Source organism: Passer montanus, unplaced genomic scaffold, assembly GCF_014805655.1.
Source record: "Passer montanus isolate IOZ18808 unplaced genomic scaffold, ASM1480565v1 scaffold98, whole genome shotgun sequence".
Lineage (NCBI taxonomy): Eukaryota > Metazoa > Chordata > Aves > Passeriformes > Passeridae > Passer > Passer montanus.
The window spans coordinates 364,467-376,739 of NW_024375256.1; the positions used below are offsets into that span (position 1 = coordinate 364,467).

The 12,273-nt window shown below is 51.4% G+C and overlaps 1 protein-coding gene across 5 annotated transcripts in view; it reads right to left on the minus strand.

Annotated features, from left to right (window-relative positions):
- The window catches only part of ZFHX3 (zinc finger homeobox 3), a 382,420-nt gene that overhangs the window by 51,482 nt on the left and 318,665 nt on the right, over window positions 1-12,273 (minus strand). For all 5 annotated transcript variants that reach the window (XM_039696465.1, XM_039696467.1, XM_039696469.1 and 2 more), the window contains one exon: window positions 3,080-3,311. In XM_039696465.1, coding sequence (XP_039552399.1) covers window positions 3,080-3,311 — 232 coding nt within the window. The remainder of the gene's footprint in view (window positions 1-3,079; window positions 3,312-12,273) is intronic.

The window sequence follows — 12,273 nt, forward strand, 5'->3', positions numbered from 1 at the left end:
AGATGTTCAAAAATACCCTGAGAGGACAATACCCCCTTCCCTGAAGCTGTGTTCTCTCTGATCAACAAACCAGCTGAACTTCCAGCCGCTCCCCCATCTCCTGCCTAATGAGCACACTTCTGAAAGCACAAAGAAAAGTTTAATTGTCTTTAATTATCCAGTTCAAGGAGGACTGGGTTTCCTGCCTGATGTCCGTATAATTTCCCTGCCAACTTTGTCATCCCTCTACTGGAAGCGGAGGGCAGACCCCAATACTCTTCCCCAAAAGACACCCAGATTTTGGAGAGGGCCGAGGGACTGGCACAGGCAGGGACAAAGCTCCCGGTGTCCCTGGAGCAGCTGCTCAGGCTGCCTGTGCTTCTGCAGGGTGGGAGGGAGTGAGTTGCAACTAATGTGCAATCAAGAACCATCACAATTACAAATGTAAATGAACAGGCAATTGGCACTGACCTTTGCAGATTGTTAGAGGACTAATTAAGGTGTGATCAGAGCTCTCTTCCAACAGATTGAGATGCATCTACACAAGCAAATATCTACTCACTGTCTCCAGACAGCACTGCTTTCTCCTACATGCTTGCACACAGTGGCAAGCAGGTACACACGGAGCAGGTACACACAGAATAAGTACACACGGAGCAGGTACACACGGAGCAGGTACACACGGAGCAGGTACACACAGAATCAATACACACAGAAAAGGCACACACAGAGCAGGTACACACACAGAATAGGTACACACACACAGCAGGCACACACAGAGCAGGCACACCCAGCGTTCAAGCCCAGCACTGGTGCTCCATGCACAGCACTGGATGGAGCAGAAGGGGAACGGGGCGACCCCACTGCGGCACACGAGGCCACTGAGGCACAGAACACACCACTGCACCTGGACTGCAGCAAGGCAACAAAAAGCCACTGTCCCTTTGTGCCCCAGCACAGACGTGTCACAAACCAGAGAAGTGTCATGGACAAGTGTCTGTCAAGGTGTCTGAGCCTGATATCTAATACCACAGAGATGCCTTATCAAAAGGCAGAGGGGAAAAGTCCAGCCAGTGGTCAGAAAACAACAATAAAAACCTTGATGGGAACACAGGAGAGACCCTGCTAGAGAGCAGGAGCAGACACAGGGCAGACTCACACTGTCCCCGTGCCCCGCAGCTGAGGGTCCCCACACCTGGGGGGATGTAATGGGATCAGAATGAGTGGGAGATGGGAGCACCCCTTCTCCCCCTTGGGGTTACAGCAGCTTCTCATCCAAACCTGACTCCCATCCCTGCAGGGATGCCTGGCCCAGAATGCCAGAGGTGTCCCACTTTGACCAGCTGAACAATGGGCTCCAGGAGTGTTTGAAATTAAGTATCTCAGCTTAAAGTGACTTGCAAAACCAACCCAAGATACCCCCTTTGACTTCTGCGGCCTTATTCTTGCCTGTATTTATAACCTTTGAAATACAATATGATTGAGAAATTGTGTCTTGTTTGCTGCCAGTTTTTGTTGAAGAGCCAACAAGCTTAAAGGAAATTAAAATACTTGTAAATCGAGCTTTCCTTCCAGTGACTTGTCAGGACTTTTACTTCAAAAATAATACATTTTTTAAAATGGCCACCAAACCTTTTTCCTTTCCAGCCAGTCATCCCCTGCCCACCCAGTACCTGCCATGTCCTAATCTAGGCGGCCGGACGGGAAAGATAAGGTTTGTACAGTAAAAGACAAGGCAAACAGAAATTTCTAGAGTAAACAAGGTTTTCAAGGTTGTTCTGTCTATCACAAAGGGCACGGATGGTTTCCCCTCTCTGCTCATTTTGCATTTAAGCAGCTCACAACCCACAGCCCTGGCCAAAGAGCCCTTCTGAGTTGGGGATGTTGGTGGAGCAGGCAGCAGGGCTGCTGGGGCTGCTGTCCCCCCAGGCTGGTGTGGCAGCCACTGCTGTCACTGTGACCTTTGGGAAGCGTGTTCCATGCTCTCCACTCCACTGGGCCACCAAGGTCACAGACTGGGCACGTTCTTCCACAAGACTGAATTAACTCTTAATGAAAACTCTCCTGTCACACTCTTGGGGTATTTTGGGTTTATTTCAGATCCTCAATACTCACAGGCATAACAGCAATGAGACCCAGATATTAATTCAGTTCTGAATTCAGGGACAGTTCTGAAAACCCACATGTTCTCCCTCAGCTGCTGCTGCTGTCCCTTCTCTACCCTTTCAGCTAAGATCACCTTCCTTGTCTCCATCCACATTGACTGCAGAATGCCAGTTCCCCAGAGTGGCTATTTGTAGGATTTACCCATTTTCACAGTAGTCATAGAGAAAAGTCCTGCTTGAAGCTATGAGGATTGTGAAGGTTTTTGCTGGCACACCCCAGCTCCAGCACCATTGTGCCTTGACAGCACACAAACCAGCTGACCCAGGGTGAGTCTCCTCCTCCCTCCCAAGAGGGTTTCAGGAGACCTGGGTTTTTCAGAACATTAAAAATGTCTCAACCCTTTACATGACTAAACAAAGTACCATCTCTACTCCACCCAGCCTAACTGCTCCTTTTAGGCACACTAACTCTTGCTGGATTCGCAGCTGCAATCCCTGTCCTATGATCTGTGTGAGCAAATGTTTCATACAAGCCCTTCATGTCAGAGGAGACATGGAAAACAAGCATGGCAAACTCACATGTCCTGCCCACCCCTTTTGCCCAGCTCCTCCTCCCAATCCAGAGTGGCTGAAGACCAGAAAGCAGTGCCAAGCTGGCACAGCTTACGCTGGTGCTCAGGGCATCACTTGACTCATTGCAAAACATCTACTGGTGCACTGGTTTGTTGAGTTGCCCAGATATGATAGTACCTTTAGATACTCATACAATACTCCAGGGTTTAAGAACCAACCTGAACTAACACACACACACTTCAACAACCCAAACCCCACGTCAGGCAGGTGGGATTCCTGAAATGCATTACTGATAAACTGTGTCTGCAGGGAACAGAAACAGGAACATCACCGAGTTTGTCACCAAACAGCACAGTGGGTCAGGTGCCACTCGCCCACCCCTGCAGCACGGGCCCCACTCACACCAAGGCAGCAGCACTCACCAGCCTCGGCAGCCGGACACTTGCGTATGGTGAAGATCTGTCCCAGGTCCTCCTCCTCCTCAGGAAGACCCTTCTGGAGGCGCTGGAGCTTCCGGAGGCTTTCGCTCCGCTGGTGTTTCATGGAGCGCACGTGCTGGATGAGGTTCAGCTTGGCCTTGGTGGAGTAGTTACAGAGCACACAGTGGTAGTAGCAGCTTTCACCTTCAACCCCGCTCTCGTGGTGCTGCAGATGCTGCGGAGAACAAAGCACAGCGATGTCAATGACCTTTGCCACCCCCAGTCTCCTGGGTTAGTCCACCATGAATTGCTAAAAGCCACCTGGGAATTAGTTAAGGAGCCACATTTTGACACAGATCCAATGAGACAATGCTTGTTCATTCCCAAGGTATTACACCATCTCCTGCTGAGCATGAAAACCAAAATGCACTGAATTAGGCACAAAGCACAGCCACCATCATCTCCCTCACTGAGGGAAAGCACCAGACCCAGCAGTAACACCTGCTCACGACCCACTCAGGGCTCATTCCTTCACACTCAAACCTTGTCCTGGGAGGGGATCCAACTGCATAACAAACTCAAAATTAAATCTGCTAAATTCATGGAAAAATAGGAACAGTAAAACCAAAGCAACCCTCGAATACCACAAACCCATTAGATAAAGGGGTCCAGGACACAGTGTATGGTAGCAGAGTGCAGAGCCATCCTGTCCATCACCCAACTCTCTGCTTCTGGCATCCTTGGATCAGGAAGGAAGCAGCAGCCTGGCCTGTAAGATGGCTGTGACAGAGACCTTGGCTGAAAAGCCCATGGTGAGCATGCAGCCAGGTACCACCGTGAGAGGCCAGCACCTGGAAAAACCCTGTCCCCTCCCGAGCTGTGCGGTCACAGCCAGTACAGCTCGTTCTGGATTACCATACCACAATTATGTGGCAAAACCTATCAATCCCCTGGTACAGAGGTGCATGCCTCTGGGGAAACAAGCAGCCATTTCCTGTGATGGATCCCACGGACATGGAAATTCTTTCTTAGAAGCAGAGGGTAGAATTCACCCTGCACAGCCGCACTGGCTGCCACAGCACAGCTGCTGTCCCTTCCCCCTGGGCAGCAGGAGGTCACAGGAACCTCCCCAATTCCACAGTAAGGCTGTGTAATAGCTGAGAAAAAATGAATACCAAGGTGAAACAACACGAGACCCCTCAATGCAGGCCTTTGGTGTTTCCACCCCACACCTAACAGTTCAGCTGTGCAATACTGCCTGCCAGCTCCTTCCATGCAACCGCGAGACCTCCTGGAGTCTTTGTGTCATCTCATGGAACTCTTTCCTCAACACACACTTGGCCTGAGGCACAAGTACAGCGATTTGGACATGATCTTGAGGTTTGTCAATCAAAAATATTGCCTACGTGCAGCCAGGACCTTCTGGTAAAAAATTCTGATGCTTATTATCTCAGTTACAGCTGAGATAAGATTAAAGACACATATTACCCAGCGCTGTGTGCCTTGCTCACACGGAGGAAGGAGAGCCCTCTGAGTCTAGGAATGATTAAAAATAGGATATGAGCTGATGCTGAGGCTTCTCATTGGAAGAGCAAGGAAAGAGAATAAATGTATTCTAGATCTGGCTAATTAGACTAGCCTCTTTTGGGATCACGATGTATTTAATTAAATTCACTGTAATATTTGAAGAATCCACGAGGGCACTAATCCCACTGGTGCCCTCAAAAGATTTTTTGCTGTTTTCCCTTATAAGAACTTCTTCCTCATCTCATTTCTATTGTTTGCATGCATTACCCTCTTCCTGAGCCAGAAAAAGACGAATGGCTTAAGGCATGAAAGGTCAGCGAGCCCGCCACAAGGGCCGCGTGCCCATCCCAGGCGGCCCAGCCTCGCCAGCCTGGCTCTGCCCTGACCCCTGCACAGCCCCCTGCTCCTGCCCTGCTCCCGGCCGGGCTCTGGCTCCAGGAGCCACGGCAGCCCGGCCTCGGGGAGGCCCCATCCCACAGACCCCGCGCCGAGCTCGGGAAGCGCCCACGGGCTCAGCGGCAGCTTCTGCGCGGAGCCAGAGAAAACCCCCAGTGAGCAATTAGGGAAAAATCCGGTCACGGGTTCAAGGAAATATTAAGGACATGGTCTCTGTGGAACCAGAGGCGCAGTCTGCGCTGCTCTCATTTAAAAGGGGGTTTTAGGAAAACATTTGTTTTAAACAGTTTAATAAGTGTGTCTAATTTTATGCTCCTCTTTTGCTTCCTCTCAAACATCTCTTGTGCTGGGGTCAGCCTCACCTGCCTGCGGTGCTGGAGGAGTCACAGGCTGAGGGTGCCACCAAGCCCAGCCTGGGCACAGCTTCACATGCACCTGATTCAACCCATCCTCCAGTGGAGGAAAGGAGCAGTCCAGGGAAAGAAGACATGAGGGCCGAGCCAGTCCAAGCTGTGAGCTGCTGGAGGCGATGAAATGTTGTCCAAGCACGTGTAGTTACTGCCCATCACACTGTTAAACTTCCCCCTTGTGAGAATTTATCCGTATCACAGGAAACAAATTCAAAATACTAAACCAGAACCTTGTTAGAAGACAAATCAACTTGAAAATCAAAAGAATATATTGTTCCAAGGAAAACCAACCAACTTCTGTCAGAAAACATCGATTTCTGTGAGTCTGAGGGGGTGTTCCCCCCCTCCCTCTCCACAATAGGAAACTTCCAACATCTGGTTCTTCACGCATGGCATGCAAAATATTGATCAGGGTGAGTCAAAGCTACACTTTAAATCAGAAACAGAGAGAGGAACGCTCTGATGGAAACCATACGGCTCACGAGTGCAGCTCCCCAGGGGACACGGGTGTTCCTGTCCGTACACCAAGTGCGCCGCGGCACCGCAGCCTCCCAGCGCCATCCCCACGCACCGCGCCACAGCCAGCCCGCCCCTGGCCAGGGAGCCGTGTCCTCACCGTGGTTAGCACAGCAGGGGCTGCTCAGAGGCCTCATCGCCCTCCTCTGTGCCAGCTCTGTGCCAGCCGCCCCTCGGTGTCCCCCAGCCCTGCCCTGTGCCGCGGTGTAGCCGGGGTGGCAGTGGCACTGCTCCGGTGGCACTGCTCCGGTGGCACTGCTCCGGTGGCAGCTGCAGGTGCCAGGCCAGCCAGTCCCACCACACCGACTGCCCAGCCACCACTCTCCAGTGTCTGCCTCAGAACTGCTTTCTTCTGCTAAGCAGTAAATACTCACAGGGTTTGACTATGGAAATCCGATTTTTAGACAAAGTAAGGAATGACGCTACAGTCAGTTCTTGTTTCTCTCCCTCCATCCTTCACATACCTCAAACTCTTGTTTATTTTACCATCTCTCTTTTCCCCATCTTATGCTGCTTCGTCCACATTGTTGAACTTTACAACAATCATGGAATTGAACATGACACTGCATCACCCTGCCTGACTGCAGACAGCTCCCTCAGCCCAAGCCACATACCACACAATGCTCCTTGGAGCTGAGACTGCAGTACCCAGGACTGAGACCCCTAGTCGCTGCTGCTACACAAGTAACAAACTCTCCTGAACACCTCTGTAGCTGTTCCTGCAGTTCAACATTCACCATCTGATTTCTGAGCTTTTCTGCATGTTTTAAATGTTAAAAAAGCTTTCCAATTTTAAAAGATGCTAAACCACTATCTGCTCAAAATCTCTTCTGCGCCAAGTTTATTCAGCCATGGTGCAATGAGCCTGATTCCAGTGGAGACAGGACAGAACCCCCCCTGGAGCACTGCCAGGGGCACCAGGGGCTCTTCAATGCCTCTCTGCCATGTTAAACAGCTCAGCTGCTGTTCTGGGGGACATCTGACCTGTAACCTCAACCCACCAGGGAGATGCAACAACACTTTGAACTATCTGGTGCTTTGGATGTTGATTATCCAATAGAAAAAGGCCCGGTAGCTATGCAGTCTAACTGGCACACAGCTTTCCCTCCGGAGGGCCCTGAATGCTGCTCAGGACAAGCCCATGCCAGCACTGGGAACCCCTCACGTCCTTGGCTTGCTCTGGGAGGGGGAACACCCATCACCACCCTCAGGAGGTGTCCGTGCTACAAAAGCAGTACAACATGTGAGAAAAATCTCTCCAGGCTTGAGGATGGACCCCTCTTGTGCAGACTTTTGTTCAGCAGCAGAAACTGTCTCTGCCCAGGGGCAGGGAGATGGTGTCCCCAGCCGCCCGGCGAGACCCCCTGCACACGCCTGGGTCCCTCTGGGCAGGAGAAGCAGCTGAGGTAACAGGACTGGGGGCCAGAACTCAAAGTGGGAAAATAAGCAAATAAGCTCATAAAGGCTACACAGCAGCAAACCAGCAGGAAAAAAGGAAGGGTGTTCCTCACCCCGGCTGTGACAGGACCGGCGGCTGCAGCCCTGCGCATCCTCAGCCCTGCAGGGCTGTGCAAAGCCTGCCAGGCATGGCCCCAGCGAGCTCCCCGCCCTCCTGCTCGCACAAACATCCTCCTCCTCACCACTCTGACCATTCCGAATGGCCAGGGGCTGTGTGGGTCACTGACAGTCTGCAGAAACCTCCTCCACATCACTTCCGAGTGCTCTCACATCACAGGACACCCTGCCATGAAAACAAAGGCCACTCCTCTACCCAGAGCTTCTTGAAAAACAACTTGTCAGACTTCAACATCTTTGGCAGAGATTTTCTCCACATGTAACACTTTTCCTATCTCCGAACTCAGTACTCAGCTCTGTTAGGATGGGTAAAGCTAGCAGTGATTTCAAAGAATTGACAGATGCAGCTGGGGAAGAAGGAGCCAAAAATCTGCTGGAAGGTCACAAAAGCCACGGAAGGAAGCAGCACCACAGAGGTGCACTGCGCTGGCTTTCTCCTACAAGCACTGATGTCTGAGCAGCCCCAGTGACCAGAACCAGCACATGGAACCAGGCAGAGCCTCAGTGTTTACTTAGAGAGGTTGACCCAAACTCAGGAGCTACTGGAACCACTTCAGCCCTGCCAGCAGATCTGCAGCACAGGAGAAAACCCTGCCTGACTTCCTCGGGGGGAGGTCACACAGGGGTAATTAGTCACAGGCCTGGTAGGAAACCCTTCAGGTGCCAGTGAGGACTGTAAGCCCTGGGGAGGGACAGGAGGTGACCCTTACAGTGGAGCTGGAGTGGGGCTCGGGGTCACCACAAAAAGGGACCCGACCCCACTGCAGACCTCAGAGGCCTCGTGAGCATCTCTTGGCCCCCGTGTGCCTCTGATGTGCTGCACGAGATAAATCACACAGCCCCGCAAGAGAAGAATCTGAATTTTTAATGAAAGTCATGTGGATGCAGCTGTCTGAGCCTGGTCTGTTCCAAGTACTCCATAAAAGTCAGGGCTGGCCAATCCATCTTGCTCTCCTTTCACACCTGCAGCCCCAGCTGGAATTTCCTGGGGCCGGGAGCGGCGGGCAGCGCGCACTGGGACCCGCTGGTGCGCTGGGAGGCTGCAGGGCCAACAGCCTCCCCACCCTGCAAGGGGGAGAATCCATTCTGCAGCCAGCAGGCTCAAAAGCTGAACTTCTGCTCCTTCATATCCAACCGACATCCTGAACTGTTTAATATTTCCAGAGGAGCAGTGTTACAAACCCTTCCCTCCTCCTGCCTCCGTGCATCACACCTCCGTGGTGCAGCGCCAGTGCTGGGGTTCAGGCTCGTCTGCCCCAGAGCTTCTGCACCTCAGCTTGTGCTAACTGCTTATCTTATCCTTCTCTTTCGTACCTAGAGGCTGGAAATGTAGCACTCCCTCCTGCCACAGAGGCTGAGGTACCAGTCCAAGTTCCCAATTCACACAAAGGCCTGAAGAACAGACACAACCGCCCCCATTAACAGCCCATCCCTATACCCCACCCCATCTGTATTTTCTGAGCCCTCCAGCGGTGCCTGGCAGAAAGTGAACGCCACAGATGCTCTCCTTGTTAGCCATGTGGCTGGTGCTAGCTGTGCTGCAAGGTTTTGGGTTCCCCCACAAATCCAAAAGCGACCCAGCAAATGGGGCTTGCTCCACCAGCCCTTGAAGTCTCATTAAAAGCCAAATATTGCTCAGCCTAAGGATGGAGAGCTCAGCATGGATTTTACTGAACGTTAAATCAACCAGCAAGCATAGCCAGCAAACTCTGTGGCACTTTAACTTTAAATAATGCAATAATTATTGAATTTCCTTTTTATAACTGAAGTGCTGGAATGTAAACAATGGGGCTGTAATTGCAGGAAGGGGGGATCAATAGAGGCAATCGTTTTCAGCCATGTTAATTGTAAATACAATTGCTCCAAGATGTCAGCCTCGTTCTTCTCGCTCCCAGAATCATCCTAACGGATGACAGAGTCCAACTTTCCCATTACAGCTGTTCGTTCCTTTAAGAGGTTCTCAATCAGGTCTGATCAATCTGTCAAGATAATGCATAGAGTAAGTAAGACTCTTCCAAACACAAGCTCCCAATCAATAGCCTGGACCTGCTTAATGAGGAGGGGCTAAAGCCCAGGGGGAGGCACAGCCCCAGCTACTGCTCGGCTTCAGCAGCCAACTTCTTCACAGGGTCTTGGAGCAGCTCCTAACAAGGACATTGCTTATGCTGCCCGTGACGAGCAGCATCCCTGCACACCCACAGTCCCATGGGGTCTGTGGACAGGGAGCAACAGAGGTTAACAGAAAGCAAGTGCCAAGAAAGGCTGAACTTGCAATCACAGCCCCCACACCTATTTAATTGTGCAACAGACCTGCAAGCACTAATTAATCATTCCTTGGAAGAGATGCCTGAAGATGCAAACCTGTACGGGGACAGCTGAGAGCCAAGAGCTTCACTAAGCCTCCTCCTGTGGAAGACTTCCTTCCCATGTCTCAAGGAAGGACAAAATCCTTGGGGGAGCCAGCACTGGCCCACTTATGCTGGCCAACCCTCCCAGTTCAGGGGAAACAGAGTGGGATGCTGGCTGAACGCCTCTCAAGGGAGGGAGGAGATGCCAAGGGTGGTGAGGGGATGCCAGAGACGCTGTTCTCCAGCTGCAGCACCTAACCCCAGCAGCACAGGACCTCTCGAGGGAGGGAGGAGATGCCAAGGGAGGTGAGGGAGCAGCCAGAGACGCTGTTCTCCAGCTGCAGCACCTAACCCCAGCAGCACAGGTATCCCTTGCACACCTGGGTCGCTGTACACCTGCTGAGCAGCCCAGAGAGGGGGAAAGTAACAGGTCTGAGTGCACTTGGGCACTCCCCTACCACTTGCTCTTCTCCCACACCAGCATCCACCACTTGCTCTTCTCCCACAAAGACTTTCCCACACAGGAAATCCACTCTTGGGCAACTACAACTTCAACCGCAGAGAATCTTCCAGATCCCCGAAATCTCCCCTGGGAGACACAGGTGCAAGCGCTGCTGCACATGGAGATGCACACAGGAGTGTGAGTATCAATCCTACTAATTATCCTGCTAAAACCAAAGCACCATGAGAGTACATTTACCATGTAAAGTGCTGCCCTCAGCCCTGCACGCTCCTGCCCAGCTGTGGCTCCACCACAGCACCCACGACAGCCCTGCAAGGGCACCTCTGCTGCTCACCTGGCACCTCTGACCAACAGGAACCAACCAACTTCACACAAAGCGACCTCTCCTAGGACCAGTCAGGGTGTGAGGGCTGTCACCCAGAGCCAGCCCCACCCAGCAGATCCTGTGGAGCAGCACAGACTTGGGAATGGTTGAACTCCTCTTGCAACTGAACCAAAGCCTGGATTAGGGACATGCTGATCCTCAGGAAAGGATACAGTTTTATCACTCCATATTTCCATGGATGCTGCCATCCCTAGAGAAACATGGCAGAAAAGCTGCACTTTTGCCTGCAAAGCACTGTATGGATGGCAATGGGATGGAGTGATGAAAAAAGAAAAAAAAATTGTGCAGAATGCAGCAACATCACCAAGGAAGAGGCTCAGGGCTTCCAGCCCACTCCTGTCTCAGTGCTGGGATAGGCAGGAGCTGAGGAATTCAGGGAGCCTGGTCTTTTCCAGGGTCAGGAAAACAAATGGGGAAAAACAACTGAAGACAGTAACCATAAGCAGGCCTCACAATGCCACTGCCCACACCCTTAAAACACATTTTGTACATTTACTTGAAAATAATCAGTTCAGTGTGAGTTGCTAAGCTGTGAACACTCAGGTGAACTAGAGCAGCCTGGGAATATGGAAAAACACTGGATAAAAAGTAAATTATGTAATCAAAAGGTCTGGGGGGAACCTGGAAAGACGGCAGGATCGAAATCTGCTGTCCATATTGTAATTGTGTAGCTGCTGAGTGATTGAAGAGGGCTTTCTGCAACACACAGCCAGGCTAGGACTCTCCATACCAGGGATGTTTTGTTTCCTCTGGCAGCCAAGAGAAGGATCCCTGTGTTACACAAGAGGGCTCTCCAAGGGGCTCTGATGCAACACACTCCTGAGTCTTGTGCTGATAATGCAGCTCAGAAAATGCAGCTCACTTAACCACCCAAATCCCTCTCTATGTGTGGACCTGCTTTAAGGATTTAAATTAAAATGCTATTTCCCCCCCATTAAGTCTTTTGGAAAAGAACCACGGGTGTCTGAAGGCAAAGCTCGAGGACTGTGTGACAGCACTGTGCTCTGCCCCACATCCCAAAGGCAAGGGCAGCCAGCTGTGCCAGTCCCTGTCCTGCTGCCTCTGCAGCTGCCCTGTGACTGCCAGCAGAACCCCAGCACTGAGCTCCAGGGGACAGGAGGGCACCCCATGTGCAGCCAGGGACTGCTGTAATAATGCACCATGAAACCATGTGGGACACTGAGCCAGCCACACAAACCCAGCCTGAGCTCACACTGTTTAATAAAACACTGCGGACACAGATTAACTCCCCTCGCCCAGGATTTATTGCTTCATGCATCTCCAGGGAAGCTGTGATGGACTGAAGCTTTCCTTGTTTTCATACTGCTTCTTTCTAACTTCTTACAGCACTGTACCCCCTCAACTCCCAGCAGATAACCAAAAACAGTAACAACAATGCACAAGACAATTGTTCAATCCTCTCTATAAATCGCAGAGTATTGGTATCTAAGACATGGAGGGCACAATCTCCCCACGCAGAAGCCAACAGAGATCTGTGGAAAAACAAAAGACCCAGCTCATCCTTTGCCCATAGTCCACAACAAGGATTTTTCAAGATCAGGTGATAAGGGAGGAAG